We start from the raw sequence: 21,519 nt of genomic DNA, 5'->3' as shown, positions 1-21,519 counted from the left end.
ACAATTTTGCATATCAAAACTATGTCCATTTCAAGGCTAATTATGGGCCTTCTTTTCATAATACTTTAAGAATTTTGTTTACAAAACAAACTAAATTCTCAAAAAGATAAAAACAAAGTAAAGTTCAAATGACAGTTTGATTTATTCTAGGTGGCTTATATATAGTTTTATCATTGAATAAATTTCAATAAAGTTTTTAATATTTTTTTTTAAAACTGCTAAATTTAATGGAAAACATTTTTTCTGGAGTACAAAGTCATACATATCAAAACTTATGACCACTATGAATTTTCCGTTTCATAATACTTTCAGAATCTTGTTTAAAACCAAACAAAATTTATCAAAAGTTTGAGATGCACAATTTATAAAGATACGTGAATAGTCTTTAATGCAGCAATGGGAATGTGCGCTTGAGTCGGGGTAAATTGTAAATTGTAAATTGTAAATTGGCCAAGCAATAGCCTTACAACCTATCTAGCCTAGTTATTTACAACGAAGTTTCTAAGTACATGGCAAGTGATACTACCGCTGAGGAGCGGTTAAATGTTAAAGATTGAGGACGAGGTCCTGGGAGTAGTTGTCCAACGCCGTCTGATTGAAGGAGCCGAAGTTCCATTGCTGGAAACGATTGTCGGGATCGCATTTGTTGACCACCACCTCCTGGGAGAAGGGCAGCAGCTCCAGGCACCGTCTGCCCTCCGTTCCGTGTTTGAGCAGCTTCTGGTGGTAGTCGTAGTACCAGTACTGATTGCCGCCCTGGCCGTGGCACTCCCACAGCCAAATGGGTGCATTGGCATCCCAGATCTGTACATCCAGGCACTCCTTCTTTCGCCGCAGGCGCAGATCCCTCTTCCAGCTCAGCTCCCAGAACTGTGTTCGCTGCGGAATCTTGATGTCGTTGGCACACGCGTACATGCCCATCTTGTTGTGCTTCTTCCGGCCCATCGTGTCCAGGCAAAGATTCGTGTTGCCCACATTTTGAATGGCACCCAGGGCGTAGGCTGGCGGATCCACCGGCGGATAGGTCTTCATCAGATCGAAGGCCACCTCCTCCATGAACCACTTGAAGGATTTGCACTTCAGCTTGGTGCGAATCGCCTTCTGGGCGGTCAGATCTCCGGGATCCACGCTTTCATAGAGTCCATCTCCGTGGCTATACAAAAAGTTCTTGTATTCGTCCATCCAAACCTCCGCCACTCGTTTGTAGTTCTGCAAATATATCAATTGTATGCTAGTAAAAAGAACTATTGCATAACTTTTCTAACAAGTATTCAATTTGAAAAAGGCATATTTTCAAGGTTTGTGGTTAAAATTTCTTAAAATCTGTGTATAAATATTTTTAAATTTCGATCGATTATCTTTAAATTTCTAAGGCCATAAATTTTATTACATATTTTCAATTTTAATTAGGCATACCTCAAAAAGTTTTGCAGTTTAATTTTCCACAAATCTGCCTTTAATTTTTGGTTTGTACTTTTGGGTGGATTTTTTGACATTTTAATGTTGTTTAATTGCTTAAATACAAAAACATAACTGGTTTGGCTAGAACGAAAAACCGAAAACTATTTGGTTTTCATGAATGTGAACATATTTGTATTATAAGTACTTTAACAACAAAGTGTTATGATTGCTGCCTTAGATTTTAGATAATAAACATTAAGTTGATAACTTAATATTTATTAATGTTTAGAAAAACAACAATAAAAGTTATTACATGAAGGATTTTAGATTTTCAAATCTATATTAGAAAGTACCCTTAAAGTATTTTTAACTACAAAGTGTTAAGTTGGCTGCCATGAATATGCAATAGTAAACATTTGATTTGCAAACTAAATAACAAACAAAGATGTCCCACTGAGATAAGCTAATGTAATTGGTGAGAAACTTGGCGTGAATATTTGCCTATATATTTAGTAGCAAGATGACAAGTTTTTTTTTGCCTTAAAGTGTACTTTTTAAAGGGCAGCAATAAAATACAGATTAGAATTCGGGAGAAATTTTGGGAACTAGACAAGCAGAACTCATAAGAGCCAGACTAACAGACAATAGATCTTGAATAGAGTGTGTAATAAAAGTAAGAAACTGGTATTCTTTCAGCTAGATTAATGGGTGTGTCTTTTTATGCTAATTATAAATATATAGCTCTTTTTTTTTAAACTGGGTTTGGGTTAATGAAATCAAATAATTCCTTTCTTTTCTAAATTTTTCTTTAAATACAGTTTAGATCTGAACTTCTGTGCACCTATTGGGTATAACAAATTTCTCAATAAGCTGAGTATTAAATATATATATATTATTTAGTATTGAATTAATGAATTGAAGTCTGTAGTTTATTTTCAAGACACACTTGACCCATTCAAATGCGATTTCTAAAATAAATTTTATTCTGAGTCAATCTACTCACCTTATGCAAATAGTCGCCCTTTCTGGGACTAGGTTGATGGTGACGAGGTCCGCGATAAATATGACCAATGCGAGAGCAGGGAGCATCGTACATCTCACCGCCGCACATCCAGATCTTGAAGCTCAGCTCGTACTGTTCGCCACCCCAGATGTCCAGACCCTCGTCGTAGCCGCCCAGTTCCCAGAAGAACTCACTGGAAATGGCAAAAAGGCCACCGGCCATCACCGGACTTTTGAAGGGATCCGCCGGATGCTTGAGGTCTTCCTCCAACAGAGGCAACCGCTTGTAGAAGAACTCCCAGTCGAAGGCTCCTCGGGCACCCTCATCCTGTGCCCGATAGTTGAAGTTGGAGTGATCGATCACATCGATGAAAGGACACACCGCCGTCCGTTTGTTCAAGGCAATGGGTTCCAGCAGCGGTGGCAACCAATTGTAGTTGGCCTCCACATGGGAATCGAGGAAGATGAGCACCTCGGCAGTGGCATTCCTGGCTCCCGCAGCTCGGGCACCAATCAAACCCGTGCGACTGGGCAATCTAACCACTCGCACCCACTTAAAGTGATCCGCAATGTAGGCCTCCAGATCGTGACCCAAATAGTCGCGATCGCTGTGGTCGTCCACCAGGATTATCTCCTTCAGCAGCTCCGGCGGTGAGCGGTTGATCAAGCTGTGAACCGAACGCATCAGGACGCTCAGATATTCGTTGTAGAAGATGATGATCACACTGACAGTGGGCAACTTCGCCACATACTCCTTCTTGCGGCAACTGCAAAAAAATAATGTATTAACGTTAATAATAATAAATTACAAAGGTATTTAATTTAATAGTGACAAAATGGTTGTTTAAATTTTATTAAAATGTATTTTTAGATTTTTACTAACTGATATAGAGCCATAAACATTTATCAACAAGACAACAAAGATTTTATCTATTGGCCATGTGGATGTGTATGTTTAAATGGTGTGTTATCCTCAATAAAAATAAAAAAAACTACATGTGTATGTATAATAAATTTAACACATTTTCACAATAAGTTTTTTTTTATATAAGAAAAAACCAGCTACATATTTGGATATATAATTTTGAGAACATCACCCTTATCAAAGCTATTTTGTTCCCCAAAAATATGTATCTTCATAGCAAAAAAAACCAGAAAAAGTGATTTAATAAGTAAAACTTACACATTTTCACAATAACCTTGATAAGAGAACTACATATTTGGATATATAATTCCATTATCACAGCTATTACTTACCCCAAAAAAATATGTTATTTAATGCCGAAAAACTTACAGATGGTGGCGGATGTCGGGCAGCGAGCGATTAACCGATATGGAATCGGAAAGCAGGGCATTGAATCCGTTCTCGAGGGACATTCGTTTCTCCAACTCCCGCTGGGATTCATCGTCCAACGTGGCGGCTTTTCCCTTCTCGCCGAGACCCACTCGCTGGGCATCTCTCGCCATGGCCGTGTAGTCATGCCAATCCTTCTTCACCGAGGCATCGGCTGGTGGAGCCACCTGGAGCTGCTCCTGGGCGAGATTGTGGTCCTCCTCGTCCACCGGTTCCGGCTCATCGATCTTCTGCAGATCCGGATCCTCCTCTAAGTCAGGTTCCTTGGGCTGTCGCACTTCTGGTTTCTTGAGTTTTTCCCTTGGAGCTGGCATCTTTAGCTGTCCGATATCGCCGGAAAGACCAGCATGTTCCGGCAGAGGTTCCACGCCATGATGCACGAGTTTATTGGTGTACGGACTGGAGGAGATCCAGCTGGTGATCAGTATAAAAAGTGTGAGGGAGACCAGTAAAAGCAGTGAGGTCTTCACTATCCACTTGAGATTGGGTCGCCGCATCTTAGCCGGATATCCGTGGTTACGTGTCGGCCAAATAAACCATTAAAGTTGGCTATAACTTAAGCTATGAGGCCACGAAATACAGTTGATATTGGAGTGTTGGCTCAGGTGTTTTATCTGGCGTTTGCTGGGCCGTCTGTCTATCTTGCAACGTGGTTTCCACTACGTCAAAAACAGAAATGAAAGAACAGTTGAAGAACACAGCAAAAGTAACCACATATATACATATGTAAGTATCTATTTTAAGTGGGCACTTACACACAAGAAGAAAAGAACCCAAAAGATAAGAGACATTTTCACCAAATTGAAAGATAAAAAAATAAATTTTTGTGCTACTTATGCACTTAAAGAACTTCCGGTGAATATTTACATTATCGCTCTTTTATGTTAAAAATACGTTGTTATGTTTTATGAATATTACAACCTTTTAAGTTGTTAAACCGTCTGAAATTGTTTATTTTTGCAAATTTAATGACTTTTAATCAGGTGAAACGTCATCAGCAGGTGAGTTCTTATCAGAAGTATGTAGTGTTTTTTAATTGGGTTTTTATGGGCTTGCACTTATATTCACCTGCTAATGGTTATGTTCCACTAAAACCTCAATCCAATCTAGGTTGAATAAACTAATAACTACTAATTAGCATAGCAAAACAAAAGTTTACGTCCACGTCCGCGAAAATTCGGTTTTTTTTGGGCAGTTTCTTGGCGCTGTTCTATTGCCATTCACATGGAAACGCCTTCACCTGCCGCAGAAACAGCTGTTCGGGTATTCACCCCGAAAAAGGGGCGCCGTTCAAAGGGGTTATAGCAATGATGTCCCCTTTAAAATTTGAAAATGTAAAGAATTCTGAGCAAGGTATTTAACAATTTAATACATTAGTTCCAAAAAAAGGACTTGAAAACTTAGCTTTTGTATCACTTAAAACAATTAAGGAATAGCTTTGTTCTTAAAACATTTAAAAGATTTGTTTGCCAGCTCTGCGACATTAAAATTTGACAAGCAAATGGCGCCTATCTAAAAAAAAATCCACATAAATAATTAACAACTTCTTGCTTTATTGATGTAGCCAAGTTCCCTAGGCAATGTTCAACATTTTCTTGACCTCCTCCTTGTATTTGCCCAAATTGTACTCGTTTTCGCCCTCGTTGATCAGTTGCTCCACACAATTGGCATACGATTTGCTGGGCGACACCTTGGGGGCACCCTCTTTGGTGTTCCAGTTAAGGATACCCTCAGCGGAGAGCTTCGACTGGTTCCTCTCGAACAGATACACCTCCATGTCGGCCTCCGACTTAGATTCCTCCCAGGGCTCGGTGACAAAGGATTCGTGATAGCAAGCGGTGAGCAAATACAAGGCATAGTCGTAGTTCTGCTTCTTTTGCGGACACCGATCCGTGACGATGGTGAGGATATCCGTATCCTTGTTGTAACGATCGCCGACGAGTCGCAGGAACTTATCCCGCGAATGCGCATCAAATTGAAGATCGGAGAGCTTCAAGGAAATGGTGACCCTTCTGGCCTCCGGATTTCTGATGGTGGGCAAGGCCTCACAGTAGTCCGTGGTGGTGACCTCGACGGGAAAGTGCCGCCGCCACTGGGCCTCCGTTTCCAGACCCTTTGGCCATGGCGTGCAGAATCTCTTGATAGCTTCGCATTGCTGGCGAATAGCCGGTGGCGTTAAATGCAGAAAATTGGGGATTTTCATCAGCTCAGCATTGGCGAACTTCGAGGGAGCTGCCGCCCCACGTTCCGTGAATCCCTGGCGAAGTGGCAAAGGTACACTGGCCGGGTGAAAGGATCGTGGTCCTGGCCAAACCGCCGTCCAATCCTGATCCACCGCCATGCGACCGGTTCGAGGGGGTGTGATGGGATCCCGGCGCACCTGTTGGCGTTTCTGGAATTGCTGCTTCACCGTCCGCAGGCTCAGCACTCGGAATTCTGTTCAGGAACCAGTAGAATATATATCCTTTAATGTATAAAGTCCTAGGAGCAGCACATTGTTTACCTTCATCGTCTTCAACTTCTGCAGGCTGCTCTTGGTTGGAAAAAACACGAATACTGCTTTGGGCCGCCTGTTTTTTGAGTGGCAAACGCTCCCACAAGCGGGTCAATCCAGCAGACATGGTTTTCCTTTTTAATTTCTGTTTGCAAATCTAATATTTATTAAAAAATCAATCTATTTATGCGGCTTTTACGTAAACCATGCGACAACCGAATGACATTCGCCCCGAACGGCAAGTGAAACAGCTGTTCGCTGGGAACTGCCATTCTCAGGTGACGTTTGAGCTGTTTTCCAATAAGAGCCCGCCAAAAAATTTGAAGTTTAAAAATGCTTGTAATGTTCAAAACATTTAAGAAAAAATAGAATAAAATAAAAAATCACATATAAATGCCTCAAGAGAAAACTGCGAAGTTATTTATCCAAACTATAGAAATTGATTGAAATACACGTTTCCTTTTATATACATTTTTATTTAGGTAAAATAATAGAAAATATAACTTTTGATGTACTGTAATATGGCTAAAAAGGATAAGTTCAATCCATCACATCCATTCGGGATGGGAATCCGATCCCAGCCTTGTGCATGGTGCTCCTTTTATGTACATTATGGTTTATTTTTAGTAAAACATTAGAAAACATTGCGTTATGCTGTGATTAGCCCCTTAAACTAAAGCTACCTTATGGATATAACCGATTAGCTCAGTGGATCTCCTGCTTCCACTTGTCCCGCGCCTCCAGTTTTGCCTCCGGAACCAGGGAGCTCTTGGCGCCGCCCAGGATGTTGGTGGTGGCCTGGGTGGCCAGGACCGCCGGACAGACGACGAGCTGCGGGATCTGGCGCACCACCGCACCCACTGCTCCACTGTAGCCCTTCTGATCGTGCTCCGTGAGGGCAGCCTCGATCAGCGTGTTGGCCGATTCGTTGATGCCCTCCTTAACGATGGTGTAGGCATTGGCCACGCCCTCGCGCAGATCCTTGGGCCGTCCCTGCCGCCTCCGCCTCATGTTGCCCTGCCTGCAACCTTTCCTCTTTTTCAGCGAAGGTCCAGCTGATAACATATCGAACGTAGTCTCCGCCGTGAATTGCAACAGGTGAATGATCCTCGAGGTGATCTCCAGCGCTGCCAGTGCTGTGCGCGCCGTGAAACTCTGTGCTCCCAGCTGGAATCCCCTGATGATCCGGCCATCCTTGTTGTACTGCTCGATGGGCAGGCGGAACAGATCGTAGAAGCCCTGGAAGAGCTGCAACACCGCATTGGTGGGCCCAATGCCGCTCAAGATATTGGGCAACTGGTTGCGCTTGATGTCCTTGAGCCACTCCTTGGCCAGAAATTCGCAGAGCTTGTTCCAGCCCAGGATGCCGCGGCGGTTAACAATTTCTCTGAGATTTATACCCGATCCCTGGAGCTGCGCCAGACCCATTATCAAACCGGTGACAGGTCCTCGCGAGAGCTCAATCCTCCTTCCATGGTAGTCGAAACAAATGGGCAGAGCTGGACTGAAAATCACCTCGCGGAAGAAGACGGGTGGAGCCGTGGCAGGATCCTCCTCCAGCTCGCTCTCCACGCTATTCTCTTCGATCAGGACATTCAGATTGCGCTCCACCATCTCCTTGACCTCATCCGAATCGGGCTGCTCATCGGTGAGATCCTCCGGAAGTTTGCTAACCGACATCACTGGCATATCTGTGCTGGGTGGCACCTCCGTTTTGGTGGCACCACCACTGCCTGCCGAATTGCGGAACATGCCCGAAAAGAAGTCCTCCAGGAAGAGCAGTGTATCCTGATCGATATTCAGTTTTATGGGCAGAATGGACACGCGCAACGAACACTCCTCCGCCGAGCTCTTCTGCGGATTGGGACGCACATTGAGCGCCTTCACTATCACCATATTCTCGTCCGGTCTGTGGGACAAGTTGTTGCCCGTTGGGTGATACAGAAACTTGTTGATGTCCGAGGAGCGCAGTCGGTCCCTGATCTCGATTTCCGAGACGAGCAGCACCTGGCGCGACGAGTACATGGAGGTCAGCGGATAGGTTTCGTAGGAGAAGCGGATCTTGGAGAGCTGTATCTCCACCAGAACCTCCAAGTTGCGCTGCGAACCCTTTGGTTGTTTCGGCAGACTCCTCTTCGCGCCCTTTCTATCCTGCTTTTCCTGTTCCTGGGCCTGCGATACGCCGTACTTGTAGGTATCCGACATGCCAAAGTTGCCAGTTCCCGAAGATGAAGAGGATTTCTTGAGTGGTTCGTCGGGGAAATCCCGGCCACCGTAGAGATGCCAGGTGAAGGTCATCTCGCAGAGGGTGTAGCTGCTCTCGGCCACTGGGAAATTGGCTGGCGGCCTCAGCAGATCCACCTTCTCGTGCGGCAGCTCAAAGTGGTTGTCCACAATCTGCAGGGGATCCTCCGAAATGTAGATCTGCTTGATGCCGAACTTGTCCATGCGGCCGATCTCCTCGTCGTGTATAATGTCGAAGTCGCGTTCCTCCGAGGAGGCATTGCCCAGGGATCCCAGTTCCTGTTGCACCTGGGTGCCCAGCGAAGTTTGGGCTAGCACTTGGCTCTGAGGGTAGTACGATTGTAAAATAACATTCGACTCGAAGTCCAGAATGTCGCCTATGACCGAAGGGCTCTCCACCATCAGCGATTTGCTTTGACTGGCCTTGGCGGGCGTGGATTTGCGCTTCTCCTTGGGCTCGTCCGGAAAGTAGAAGATCTCGATGCCCTCCTCCCTGCCGCCCGGGGATTTGGTGCTCCTGGGATTTGGCAAACACTCCACATCCATCACAGCATCGGCCATCAGCTTGTTCACATGGTTCTGCGTGTGATCGCTGACCTCCTGGTCCTCATTCTGTTTGGGTTCCTCCTTCTGTTTGGTTTCCTCATTCAGAACGGGCTCCTCCGGCGGCAACAGATCCCTGTCATTGGCCACATAGGCTATCAGTTGGGCCAGAGCCGCTGCCGAATCGTAGCAGGTCTTCAGATGCATGTCGTGTATGGAGGAGCGCAGATCCACACGCGGTTGTCCGCTGCCCTCGGCATTCAATCTGAACGATATATTCAGCAGTCCCAGATTCAAAACGGGTATCAGCGAGTCGTCATTGGGGGCATTAACCAAACCCAGCTGGAGCACACAATCCTCCGCCAGGAGACGCAAAGTGCAGCCACTCATGGAGGATATGATATTGCTGCTCAGCGTGCAATAGCCCAGATCAAGAAAAGCGCGCTGCGGAAAGAATTTCGGACGATAGTCAATGCCACAGTTCCACACATGCAACTGCAGCTCGGAGATCAAGGCAAAGGGTTCGTACTCCTCGATGGGAAAGTCGGCCACGTCCATAAAGTCGATCAATTGATTCAGCCAACTGTGCTCCGAGTGGCACGAGTGGTGCTGCAGTACTGCCCCACTTATGCCAAACGACATTTTCATCCTCTTGATGCGCTGCTCCGGTTGTTTCTTGATCTCCGCCACCAGCGATAAAACCTCCATTCGTTTTCTTTCTGTTTGCAACTGATGATTGCTGGGAAAGTTATTGATGGTGGGCAGCAGATTCTTATCCGGCAAGTCACTCCAGGCCAGCACCAAATCTTGCAGAGTATTGCCGCAATGCAAGGCCTCAATCTCGCCCAGCTGTATGCAGAAGAAGCTCCTATTCGCATCGTTATCCAGTCCATTCACTGTGAACAACCGCAGCTCCTTGAGATTCACCTGGAACTTGCCGCACTCCTGCGAGCGTTGATTGGTCTCCGGATCGAGGATGTGGGAGAACAGGATGAGCGATCCCTGCTCCACGAACAGCTCAAAGGAGAAGGCCTCATTGCGAACTGGCGGTGGCGCCGTAGCATTTGAAACAGTTGGCTCCGCCATGGAAAAGTAAATGCTGCTCTCCATGGCACTGGTGCTGAGGAGTAGGTTCCGCCGGAACTCCTCCAACTGGGGCGTATCTGCATCCAGGTGGTGCTTTGATGCTACACCACCAACACCAACACCACCCTCCTCCTCCTCTGGATGGCTGTCATAGTGCGGCGAACGTGGCTCCCACATAAAGAGATCTCCATTCAGACGGTTGTATATCAGTTCATACATGCTCTTCGAATCCAGCACAACCTTAACGTTGGGAACAAAGGCAAAGATTTTCAACTTGGAGGACTGAGTGCAACTATCGCAGAACTCGTTGATCTCCTCCGTTTCGCCGGGCAGAAGGGAATCCGTCTTGTCCACACCGCCATCGAGTCCCTCCACATGGGAAGTGTAGCCAAAGGTGCATTTTGAGCTGAAGGGCGACTTCCTCGGGGGTTTCTTCTGATTGCTTTCATTACTTTCACTCAGCTGGAGCACATCGATTTGTATTTTCTTATTCGACTGCATTCTCTGCTGGCATTTCAGCAGATGCACCGCACTCTGCTTATCCGCATCACAGTAAAACGCATCCAGTTCATCCGAAACTATGCTGATTTGCGATCTTGAACTAACTACCAGGGAACGAAACTCCAGGGCCAAGAAATCGCGACGCACATTCTTCTGCCACCAGGGAATCTTCTGCGGATCGTTGGCCGCCCTGCCGTCCACCACTGGGAATCGCAAGTGCAGACGCAGATTCTCGCACTTTACACTGAATTCCGTTTGGCTGGGATCATCTGGATAGGAGCTCGATGGAGCCCCCGAATCCCTGGAAAAGGGGGAACAGCCAAAGAGGGCTCCCAAACGATCGTATATGGATATATCCAGTTCTGCGGTGCACTCGTCCAAACAGCATTCGATTTTGTTGGTGCCACGATTGTGGTTCTGCTTGAACATGAACGAGGAGCTCTGGGTGACCACGATTTCGGGTCGAATGTGATAGCCATCCGGGCAGTTGCGCTGGCGATCGAACTGCAGCAGATGCTCCACGGAGTTGCCCAGCACCTCGCACAGATCCACGGCAGTGGCCGACAGGGTGGTGCGAGAAGTGAGCTCCTGGAAGTAACGCTGCTGACTACCACCCACGATGATGGGGGCTGCTCGCAGCAGGAGGTACTGCTGCTGCTGCAGGGGCATTTGCTGCTCGAGGAGGGTGCCCAGAAAGAAACCACTGGCAGTGTCCGAGTAGCGAAGGTAACTGGCGTGATCGAACACAGTGCTAACACTATCGATATTGGCGGTGTTCTGTATGAGTATGTCCTGGTGCAAGGCCACTCCATAGATTTTCGATATCTGCACCTTGAACTTGAGGATCTCCCCCGATTTCTCCGTGTAGCCCAACTCCTGCTGTAGCGTATTAGTGCACGAGGTGAGCATGCTGTTGGTGGATTCACTCATTTTTCGACTGCGCGAGTATGCGCTTCGGGGGCCATTTGCTCCGCCATAGCCGGAGTATTCCGAGGGCTCCGGGCATTCCGACATTCCCGTACACCAGTCCGCATTCTGGCCCAGAATTCCCGTCATCCGTGTGGGCTGCTGATTCTGCATGTGATACTCGCTGGGCGGCGGGACCGACTTCAAGCTCCTGCCCTTTTTGGGCCGCTCTTGCTGGCCGCCGCTATTGAATCCCTTGGAGAGCTCGATGAGCAGATGGATTTGCCGCGGCGTCAGCATGAAGTATATGTCATCCAGGCTCAGTTCCAGACTGACCTTGGGCCCCACTATATTCTCCGTCTGCTTGATATTGATTTGTATATTCTGCGCCCCCTTGAGCTCCACAATCTTGCAGAGCTGTTCGTAGGGGGTGGGTCCAAACTGGTGGTCCAAAACATCCAGCACTTCGGAGGTGTGCAAACTGAGTCCCTCGATCACCAGATTATGTTTGGCTATCATGGGCAGCGCATTGAAGCTGCCGTTGGGATCCTCCTCCGGAGTCTCAGTGTCCTGCGAGGTGGACATGGTGGGCAGCTCGTAGCCCGTCTTGTTCTTGTACTCCACATGGCTGGCCTGGAAGGAGAGCACCAGTTTCCGGTCCGATCTGGGCAGCAGGTACTCTATATTCAAAGTGGTATTTGTCAGTTTGGCACGAATGCGATTGAGTACATTATCGATGGTTTCGGCAAACTTCTCCAGCCCAATCAATGCGTTGTTGTGGTTGAGAAAGGGCACATCGTCGTCCACCTGCTTCATGCATTCCTCGGCCATTTGCATGGAGCTGCTGACGGACGACCACATGGACTCCAGCATGGTGGTGCCGCTTTGGAAGCGGGTAACTGGCCTTAAAGTAATGGTTAAATTGGAGATCTCCAGGCTGCTGTCGTTGGTCATCAGCGCATTCCAGGGCACGACGACCGTCAGGCAGCCAATGTGTCCGGAAACCACCTCAAAGGCCCAGCCCTGATCCTCGAAGAGATCGTTGAAGGCGTTGACCTTCAGGAATATATCCTCCACCACCGCCTTGCCATTGTACAGATCCACTTTCAGCTGCTCCAAGTTCAAGTTATTCTCGAAGAACTGGCCCAAGTATCGCTGCAGCAGGTAGCGACACATTTTCGTCTTGAGGCCATCCCAGGGATTAAACCACGACATCTTGCCTGCGGTTTTCCCCTTAGTTCCCGAATTACCACCAAAGCAAAATCTTTTGTGCGTTTTAAATTTGTTTTTGTGCTGATGATATTTTTCCAGCGCAGCAGCAGCAACAACAATAACAGACCTTTGTTATTGTTTTCTGGTTTGGTGGCGAAAACAAGGAAACGGAAGAGAATTATTGATAAGACTCTATAAAAATCGCTTACCACTCACATTTTATGATTGGCGGGGGCGGAGGGCGGCTGTGGGTGGGTATATATGTGCATTATTTTGGAAAATAATGAATTAATAAAGCGTAGTTAGCGAGTGACCATCGAATGTTGGCCCTTCTTCTTCTTCTTCTTCGTTTTGTTGCTGTGTTTAGTGTGACCAGGTGAGGGGTGGGCGAGAAATACCGTTTGCAAAAGGGCTCTGCGGGGGAGGTGGTTATTCAAAATAAGTAATAGTATATCTTTCTTTGATTTTAAATAAAATGACTATTTTTAAGTCCAGCCTTTATTTATTTAGGGTTTCAGAGCTCACAAATTATACTAACATATATAATTTTTAAAGAAGTCGGATATTCGATAGTGCTGCAAAACATGCCATAACAGCTGTTTGTTTATTGTTGTTTAGTTTTATATTTTTATATTCACAGGTTGGCAATTTAATTTAGCAATGGATACTGAAAATAAATATATTTCCCAAACATTAGTTCTTCTTAAAACCAACCACCTGTTGGATTTATATGATATTCATTAAAGTTTTTTTAATTTAAAAACAACGTATTTGCAGAACATATATTTCACTAAAACATAGATTTATTTGAAGTTATATTACTTAGATGGTTAAAATTAGTTAGGAACCAGATAACAATTCAAGTCCCAGTAAAATAATATTATTTAAAGACAAACCACCTGTTGCTACCCTGCAATAAGTCGTACTTATTGTAGTGTTGTAAAACGCAGCTTCACACCACAGCTGTTTTGCTTGCAAAGTTCTTAATTATTATTGTTTTCCTCTTTAGTTTTTTCTTTTGTTTGCAATTAATTATGTTCCTTTGGCATTTTTTGAGCCTTTTGTGCCTTGCTTTCGTCTCCAACGAGGCGAAATCCATCAAGAAGTCGCATGTTAATCTGTTGGAGCCAACTTTTGATCAGGATGATAAGCTGGGGAAGATTGGGATTTCCCCGCCTGACATATCCAATAATGTGCAACGTGTGCAGCAGGTTCCATGGAATGATCCACCTGGTGAGGATCATGACTGGCAGGGAAAATGGTTTCCCCATGTCCCAGGAGATCCGCAGGATAAGAAACAGTCCAAGGAAAAGACTACCACCACGGAGGCAGCTTCAGTTGCTCCACTGGAGATGACAACCAAGGATAATTGGCCGGGCAAGTGGTTTCCCCAAGCACCAGGAGCAGCCCATCTGGTCAGGAATGACTCCCTATCCCATGAAATTACCTCCACCACCGGAGCACCACATGTAATAAAGAAAAAACCGCTGGACGGATGGAATTCGCAGGAAGCTGAGGAGAAAAGCACGACGGAGGAGGTCAAGTTGGACGAGTCCAGCACCCAGGGTCAGGATGTTTGGCAGGGCAAGTGGTTTCCCCAAGGTCCCAATGAACCGCACAAAACTAAACCTATCATTTGCGATGATGGCAAGGTATGTTTACATTCCCTAAAAAGGGGAATTCCCGTAAAAATAAACCATATGTAAGAAGAAAGGAAAAACCCATAAATAAACCATTGTTTTGGAAATAGGAAAATCGTCCTTAAAATAATAATTTACTTTAAAAAGTCCTTTAAGTCTACTATTATTTCTCTACTATTTTGATCAAACTTTATTTACAAACATACATACATATTAAAACCGCTTTGTTTTTAAATTACAAAGATGTCTAACACTTGCTCTTCTTATATTTACACATAAATATAAATCTTTAAGCAAAGGCAAAAAATAATAGTCATATTTTTAAGCCGCCAGCTGATAATGACTCACTTCATTCGTATTGTTTGTATTTCAGAGCAACCTTGCCGTGGACTACGATCCAAATGACATCAGTGATAGCCTGAATTACCTGTGCATCACCAGCAATCGCAGTTTGTACCAACCGAACTTGACCAGAGAAGCCATTCTCACGGAGCACTTCCTGCCCTCCGCCTATTTACCACCTGCCAAGTGCTTGAGTGAACATATTAATTACTCCCACCTGCCAGTCACCAAGTAATTAAAGTTAAATAATTATGTCCTAGCAACTAAACTAACGCTAAACTTTGATTTTCAGTGGAGCCTATCGTCCGTTGCCCGCTGAGTATGGATCCTATTCCTACCTGCCACCGCAGCGATACGTTCGTAACCTGGCAGAAGGTGCCATTGTAATGCTCTACCATCCCTGCGCCTTTCCCGGCCAAGTGAAGCAGCTGCAGGACATGGTCAGCGGCTGCCTGTATCGCCACTTGATCACACCTTCGCAGGCTCTCACTCCGGAGCGTCCTTTGGCCCTGCTCGCCTGGAGTCGCAGCCTGGAGATGTCCGTGGTGGATCAGCGACTGGCGGCGGAGTATATCCAGAAGCACGCCAAGCAGGGACCGCTTGCGCCGGAGGAAATGTCGCGGGTGGTGGACAAGAGGCAGACCTACAAGGAGGGACTGCTCACGGAGGCCCACTTGGTCACCACGGCGGATGACTACGAGCTGTGCGGCTACCTGCAGGAGGGAATGTAGGGACATCATGTTAACTATTTGTTTTAAATATAATTCGAATATTTTGCCAATAACTTGTATTTTTATTTTGTATTTTTCCTTTTTATTATGCTCTGTGCTTGTCAAAGTTTTCATTCTTTAACCTCGTTTCTTGTCGGCAATATTAATTTCAAAGGTTTTTTCCAAACAAAATCTCATTTTTTAAAAAAAGATAGAAAGAAACAATTATAATGTTTTTTTATACATTTAAAACATTATTTCACCAAAAAGCAATAACTTAAAAGTAAAGTAAACCGTTTTTAAATCAGTTTAAAATATGGTCCTTAAAACCCTTTTTTTACAACAAAAACCGTTACTTTTCAGTGTGAACGCATGACGCCAGAAAAGTCCATAAAGCACTAACGCCTTCTGATTTTTTGACATTTTCGCATTTCTCGCTTACTGTCCTCGGTTTCGGTTTAGTTCTCTTTTCTCCGGATAATAAATAATAGTTAATAAACGATCGCCAAACGATCCCCCAACTTGGTCGCCACTCGAACAAAGTCGCCCCAAAAAGACCGACGGCTATATATCATTTTCACCCCCGCCCTCCTCCGGAAAAGCCCAAGTAATCCCAAATCCGAAGTGCGTAGCCCCCGAAGAAGAAGAAGAACGAAGAAGAACAACAACAATAGAGGAGAGGTGAAACAAAGGAGACTCAAAACTAAAAACAATTAAATTGGCAATTTGTGGGCGACATAGCGTCGATATATCACGTGATTGTCCGGTTAGTATAATGGCCAAACCAATTAAATAGTGATTTTTAATGTGTCCTGCTTGGATTACAGCCTTTACATAACATACAAGGCGGTCGATTTGAAGGAGGAGCTGTAAAGGATTAGGAAGTGGAAAATCAGAAGCTGGAGAAGGAGGAGCACTAGGTGGAGTGATAGAACAGCTGGAGACACCAAGGAGCCACAAAAGGAAGCACCTAGTAACTGCAAAGGAGCATCATACGAAGAGCTTTAAAGGATCAGGGAAGCAGCACCAAACGAAACCTCTAGGAACCCCAAAAACCTTAAGAAACCCCCGCTAACTTTCACCATGAACAACCTGGCCGACACTGTGGTAGTTGATCCTGGATTCGGAGGCGGCGACAAGCAAGCCCAGGCAGGACCGGCACCGCAGGATGCCAGTGTGGTGGTTCCACCGCCAGCCACCAAGCAATCCTCGGCCCTGAAGAAGACCAGTCGGTACAGGAGCCGCTCCCTAAGTGCCTCCTCCACGGATTCCTTTAGCTCCGCCAGCTATACGGGCAGCAGCGAGGATGGCGACGATGTGCCGCCGCGGGAGAAGGTGCAAAAGAACTCCAAAGGCAGCTCCGACTTCTGTGTGAGGAACATTGCCGCCCAGCATGCCTTCGGTAGAAGGGAAATCGAGATTGCGGAGCAGGAAATGCCGGGCATTATTGCGCTGAAAAAGCGCGCTGCCGAGGACAAGCCGCTGAAGGATGCCAAGATCGTTGGGTGCACACACATCAACGCCCAGACGGCGGTGCTCATCGAAACGCTGGTGGAACTGGGGGCCAGTGTGCGCTGGGCCGCCTGTAACATCTATTCCACGCAGGTGAGTCCCGTTTTATGAACCACCACCCACATCATCCGCCACATCATGCATTTATTTATTTACTACCATCTGTCGTAAAAAAATATGGCAAATTTAGTATAGATGAGCGACTGATATTGTTTATGGTCTCTTAGCAAGTTTTTAATTATTTTTTGTAGTCATTTTGTAATAAAAAGAGAGTTTTTTGTTGTATTTTAGCAAGTTTTTATAAATTATTTATATATAGTTTTGTGTACCCAGTTTATAAGGTTAACTAAAAAGAACTATATGTACAATAGAGTAGCAAGACATTTAAGTATTTGTTTATATTTTTTTTTTTGATTGCATTCATATTGTAATTAAAGGACATTGAATTGTGATTTAGCGAGTTAAAAAAATATTTAAAAATAATAATTTTAAAAGAGTTTGAAACAGTTAAAAGGTTTAATTTTAACGTATCAATTTGTAATGTGTATTTTATGGTAATAAGAAATCTACAAAATCGACCAGCTGTTTAACTAAATAAAATATAAATCGATTTTAAATATATAAAATATTTAAAGTTTGCTGAAATTTACATTTCCAAAGATTAGATAAGAAAAAAAAATTGTGCAAAATTAAATTTTCCTAAATTTATATACAAAATGCATTCCCAACATTTATTTAAATTCACATTTATATTCGAGTTTGGTCACTTGATCTGGCTGGTGGCTTGGAGACAATTGTTGTCACGCCAGGCGGCGCAAACAAATGATCAATCAAGCCATGTTAATCAATTAAGCGCCCGCGGCTCAAGTGTTTGGCAATCGCTGAGTAATTGATGTGCCCTGAATTGGGTCGCCCCATCATTGGGGGAGTGGAGTGGAAGTTGTAGACGCAGTAGCTCGGTTTGTTTCCAGCCTCGTCTGCGGTTTCTCGATCTGTTTGCGCAGTCCTGCGGCGTGGCTGATGCAATTATCACGAGTCTGCTGACTCTAAACAATTTATGGGATCTCTAATGAAGCGATGCGAGTGCGAGGGCACTCCCCCTGCTCATTTATGCGCCCACCCGTCGCCGTCTGTCCGTTAAAACTTTTATCGCCCTCCGATTTTCACCGACAGCCTGTCACGCTGAATCACCTGTATCACCTGGGGCCTATCAGCCCAGCTCCGAGTGCTGTGCTTAGCGAGGGTGCAGCCCGATTCCCTATCAGCGATATAAGTCGGATATTACCAAATGTTTGCACCGCATTAGGGGAACTCGATTTATCAGACAAACAGTCTTTGCGGAATTCATGGGGGTTTTTTATTTCTATGCAATTGTCGTAATAGCCTTCAAACACTATAAATAGATTTTCATTATTTTTATTCTCATGACTTTTTTATTCATTAATTCTTACTAATATAAAAAACGATTTCATTAGGGTGCCGACAAACAGTATTTTCAAAATTCATATGTGTTTTCAATTCATGACCATAGTTATAATAGCCTTCGAAGACGAAATATCAATTTGCATTATCTTTACCCCATTAAAACATAAAGATTATTGTTTTATTTTCATAATTGATGGGGTTTTTGAAAAAATCCATGTGTATATGCATGGAGTAGCCTATATTCACGCTGTTAAAACCAGCTCGATTTTTAATAAATAATTTATTGGTATAATTACATGCTTAATTAATGATATTCAATTATCTAAAAATTATTACAATTCATTTTTTTTGGGTCCATTAATGTGATGAATATAATGTATTTTTCATTTTCTTATCAGTCTCATTAGGCCACTTCAAATTATTAAAACTGAAGTGTGCTTTAATGTCTATAAATTATTTTATAATCTTAAGAGCTATATACATTTGTACTCAAAATCTATAAATAATAATATAAGTGGCTCAATTATAAAAAACAAAATATATTCTTTAGCAAATTGTGGTTCTTTTCAACTTAGCTGTATATTTTTAATATTATCTATGACCTCAGTCGTAATCAAAATTAAGTTGGCTTTAAATCCTTTGGCAATTAAAATACATTTTATGTAATCAAACTTTATCATACTTTAAATGGTTGGGAATGATAAATTAATTTTTATTCGTTTGTTAGTAACTTAAACAATTACCGAAACGAAAATGTAGTTTCATTAAAGACGCCAAAGACATGTCAATAAATAGTAGTCAAGTAAATTATAAGAATATATGCGAGCTTTTAAGAAATGATTTTCAATTAATATTATTTTGAACTGTTACGATTCTAATTATTAAACAAATCTTAGTAGCTAACTGAAGGCAACATAGACTGTATTCATCAACCCTTTTACTTCATATAAATTCTCTATGATTAAAATCCACTGATATTTTCCTCACTGTGCAGAATGAAGTAGCAGCTGCTTTGGCCGAATCTGGAATCCCGATCTTCGCCTGGCGCGGCGAGACGGAGGAGGACTTCTGGTGGTGCATCGATCGCTGCGTGAACGCGGAGAACTGGCAGCCCAATATGATCCTGGACGATGGCGGCGATGCCACGCACCTGATGCTGAAGAAGTACCCGACCATGTTCAAGTTGGTCAAGGGAATTGTGGAGGAGAGCGTGACCGGGGTGCACAGACTGTACCAGCTGTCCAAGGCGGGCAAGCTGACGGTGCCGGCAATGAATGTGAACGATTCGGTGACGAAGACCAAGTTCGACAACCTGTACAGCTGCAAGGAGTCGATCCTGGACAGCCTTAAGCGCTCCACGGATGTCATGTTTGGCGGCAAGCAGGTGGTGGTCTGTGGCTACGGAGATGTGGGCAAGGGATGCGCCCAGGCACTCAAAGGGCAGGTCAGTCCTAAATTTATACTTTAGCAAAGAACATCTCCTAATTTGCTAAACCTTTTTGCAACAGGGCTGCATTGTGTACATCACGGAGATCGATCCTATTTGCGCCCTGCAGGCCAGCATGGATGGCTTCCGCGTGGTCAAGCTGAACGAGGTGATCCGCAACGTGGACATTGTGGTGACGGCGACGGGCAACAAGAATGTGGTGGTGCGTGAGCACATGGACAAAATGAAGAGCGGCTGCATTGTGTGCAACATGGGTCACTCGAACACGGAGATCGATGTGAATGGATTGCGGACACCTGACTTGACCTGGGAGAAGGTGCGTTCGCAGGTGGACCACATCATCTGGCCGGAGGGCAAGTACATCATCCTGCTGGCCGAAGGCAGGCTGGTGAATCTCTCCTGCTCCAGCATTCCCTCGTTCGCCGTGTCCATCACCTCGGCCACTCAGGCGCTGGCTCTGATTGAGCTCTTCAACGCGCCGCCCGGACGCTACAAGTCGGATGTCTACTTGCTGCCCAAGAAGATGGACGAGTATGTGGCTAGTTTGCACCTGCCCACCTTCGATGCCCATCTCACGGAGCTGAGCGACGAGCAGGCCAAGTACATGGGGCTGAACAAGGCCGGTCCTTTCAAGCCCAACTACTACCGCTACTAAAAACAAGGTCGAAGCGAAGGAGGCGGCGATCTGCGGACAATAACACCAGCAATTAGGAGTAACAACAACGCCAACGAAAGTATTGTCTTTGCGAAGAAGAAAACTATTTAAAACAATTGTTGTCACACACACGGAACACACACAAAAGGATAGGGAAAGGAGAACACAAAGTTACTATTACCATTGTATTGCTTAGTTTAGCTCGAGCGGAATTCTTGGTTGCTTTTCGTTAGCATTTAACGTCTTCGATATATAGTATTTAGCACTCGATTTAGCCGCAGGAGTATTCTCTCTGTTCACTAACCCCCAAATGACTCTCTAAACCCCAAAATAATCTTGCCCCCCAAGAATTTATTCCCTTAAAAAGTTTTTATAGCCGGTTACTTGAATTTATTTTAGATATTTCGATTGCTTTTTGTCCAGTTTGTCATATTTCAAAATATGTAATTAAGAAGCAGAAATGGAATTGATATAAAGAAGGATTTGATTGACAACTTTGATAACCTAATTTCATAATAATTATATATTAATTTATTTCCGGTGCAATAACTAATAACCTAATGACTTTACAGACAACTATAGTATACATTTTGAATTGACTTTATTTATTCTATCTTCTATCTTTAAACTAAAAGGATCATCAATGTAAATTGAAATCTAAACGAATGAATCCCTTTTTTGAATTATGACATCTATAATAATCAGTGACCGATTTAACCTCTCGTATTGTTTACGTACTTAATTTGTTAATCGCTTATGTCCCATGCTTTTAATTATGGCACTTTTGTACTTTCGTTTCGTCCGGAGAGTGTTGATTGGAAATGCAGTGCAAAGTAATTCCATTTATTCAATTATATACACGCTGGCATATATATCAGATCGAGAATTATATATATATACACTGCATATACACCTAATATGTATATTAGAGAAAAGTGAAAAATGTTTGTAAGAAATTTGTGAGAAACGCAAAACAATAAAAAAACGGATTCTTTATTGAGCAATATTGATTGAATTGTCGCCCCGTGTTTGTCAACCCAAAAAA

The 21,519-nt window shown here is 44.3% G+C and overlaps 5 protein-coding genes across 6 annotated transcripts; 2 read left to right on the top strand and 3 right to left on the bottom strand.

Annotated features, from left to right (window-relative positions):
- Positions 1-147: 147 nt before the first annotated feature.
- On the bottom strand, positions 148-4,992 carry LOC128259581 (N-acetylgalactosaminyltransferase 6). 2 transcript variants are annotated; one of them, XM_052992121.1, is made up of 4 exons: positions 4,826-4,992; positions 3,698-4,416; positions 2,405-3,170; positions 148-1,209 (listed from the first exon to the last, which is right to left on the bottom strand). In XM_052992121.1, exons 2-4 carry the CDS (start codon positions 4,252-4,254, stop codon positions 547-549), a joined length of 1,986 nt encoding a protein of 661 aa, XP_052848081.1. In that variant the 5' UTR covers positions 4,255-4,416; positions 4,826-4,992; the 3' UTR covers positions 148-546. The 2 variants fall into 2 exon arrangements, with proteins under 2 accessions (XP_052848081.1, XP_052848082.1); XM_052992122.1 differs by lacking the exon at positions 4,826-4,992 and adding an exon at positions 4,513-4,706.
- Positions 4,993-5,286: 294 nt separating this feature from the next.
- LOC128258988 (28S ribosomal protein S35, mitochondrial) lies at positions 5,287-6,482 on the bottom strand. The gene is made up of 2 exons (XM_052991045.1): positions 6,261-6,482; positions 5,287-6,193 (listed from the first exon to the last, which is right to left on the bottom strand). The coding sequence occupies exons 1-2, from the start codon at positions 6,376-6,378 to the stop codon at positions 5,331-5,333; spliced, it is 981 nt and encodes a 326-aa protein (XP_052847005.1). The 5' UTR covers positions 6,379-6,482; the 3' UTR covers positions 5,287-5,330.
- Positions 6,483-6,706: 224 nt separating this feature from the next.
- On the bottom strand, positions 6,707-13,105 carry LOC128258930 (autophagy-related protein 2 homolog A). The gene is made up of 2 exons (XM_052990940.1): positions 12,960-13,105; positions 6,707-12,885 (listed from the first exon to the last, which is right to left on the bottom strand). Exon 2 carries the CDS (start codon positions 12,744-12,746, stop codon positions 6,957-6,959), a length of 5,790 nt encoding a protein of 1,929 aa, XP_052846900.1. The 5' UTR covers positions 12,747-12,885; positions 12,960-13,105; the 3' UTR covers positions 6,707-6,956.
- A 583-nt stretch (positions 13,106-13,688) lies between these two features.
- Positions 13,689-15,509, top strand: LOC128258931 (uncharacterized). The gene is made up of 3 exons (XM_052990942.1): positions 13,689-14,395; positions 14,757-14,956; positions 15,018-15,509. Exons 1-3 carry the CDS (start codon positions 13,778-13,780, stop codon positions 15,454-15,456), a joined length of 1,257 nt encoding a protein of 418 aa, XP_052846902.1. The 5' UTR covers positions 13,689-13,777; the 3' UTR covers positions 15,457-15,509.
- A 362-nt stretch (positions 15,510-15,871) lies between these two features.
- LOC128259090 (adenosylhomocysteinase-like 1) lies at positions 15,872-21,480 on the top strand. The gene is made up of 4 exons (XM_052991233.1): positions 15,872-16,201; positions 16,263-17,040; positions 19,367-19,816; positions 19,881-21,480. Exons 2-4 carry the CDS (start codon positions 16,519-16,521, stop codon positions 20,472-20,474), a joined length of 1,566 nt encoding a protein of 521 aa, XP_052847193.1. The 5' UTR covers positions 15,872-16,201; positions 16,263-16,518; the 3' UTR covers positions 20,475-21,480.
- The last annotated feature ends 39 nt before the right edge of the window (positions 21,481-21,519 follow it).

The sequence above is a fragment of the Drosophila gunungcola genome, assembly GCF_025200985.1.
Source record: "Drosophila gunungcola strain Sukarami chromosome 3L unlocalized genomic scaffold, Dgunungcola_SK_2 000005F, whole genome shotgun sequence".
Classification (NCBI taxonomy): Eukaryota; Metazoa; Arthropoda; class Insecta; order Diptera; family Drosophilidae; genus Drosophila; species Drosophila gunungcola.
Note: the sequence above shows the minus strand (reverse complement) of the source record. Positions and strands in the feature narration are given on the sequence as shown.

What these genes read in the sequence shown, in the direction of transcription:
- LOC128259581 (XM_052992121.1), bottom strand. Translation starts at nt 4,254, where the DNA reads ATGCGGCGACCCAATCTCAAGTGGATAGTGAAGACCTCACTGCTTTTA. An exon ending in CCCGACATCCGCCACCATCT is followed by an intron (nt 3,171 to 3,697) that starts GTAAGTTTTTCG and finishes ATTTTTTTGCAG; the next exon opens with TTGCCGCAAGAAGGAGTATG. An exon ending in AGGGCGACTATTTGCATAAG is followed by an intron (nt 1,210 to 2,404) that starts GTGAGTAGATTG and finishes ATATATTTGCAG; the next exon opens with AACTACAAACGAGTGGCGGA.
- LOC128258988 (XM_052991045.1), bottom strand. Translation starts at nt 6,378, where the DNA reads ATGTCTGCTGGATTGACCCGCTTGTGGGAGCGTTTGCCACTCAAAAAA. An exon ending in AGAAGTTGAAGACGATGAAG is followed by an intron (nt 6,194 to 6,260) that starts GTAAACAATGTG and finishes GTTCCTGAACAG; the next exon opens with AATTCCGAGTGCTGAGCCTG.
- LOC128258930 (XM_052990940.1), bottom strand. Translation starts at nt 12,746, where the DNA reads ATGTCGTGGTTTAATCCCTGGGATGGCCTCAAGACGAAAATGTGTCGC.
- LOC128258931 (XM_052990942.1), top strand. Translation starts at nt 13,778, where the DNA reads ATGTTCCTTTGGCATTTTTTGAGCCTTTTGTGCCTTGCTTTCGTCTCC. An exon ending in TCATTTGCGATGATGGCAAG is followed by an intron (nt 14,396 to 14,756) that starts GTATGTTTACAT and finishes TTTGTATTTCAG; the next exon opens with AGCAACCTTGCCGTGGACTA. An exon ending in TCCCACCTGCCAGTCACCAA is followed by an intron (nt 14,957 to 15,017) that starts GTAATTAAAGTT and finishes TTTGATTTTCAG; the next exon opens with TGGAGCCTATCGTCCGTTGC.
- LOC128259090 (XM_052991233.1), top strand. Translation starts at nt 16,519, where the DNA reads ATGAACAACCTGGCCGACACTGTGGTAGTTGATCCTGGATTCGGAGGC. An exon ending in GTAACATCTATTCCACGCAG is followed by an intron (nt 17,041 to 19,366) that starts GTGAGTCCCGTT and finishes CTCACTGTGCAG; the next exon opens with AATGAAGTAGCAGCTGCTTT. An exon ending in CCCAGGCACTCAAAGGGCAG is followed by an intron (nt 19,817 to 19,880) that starts GTCAGTCCTAAA and finishes TTTTTGCAACAG; the next exon opens with GGCTGCATTGTGTACATCAC.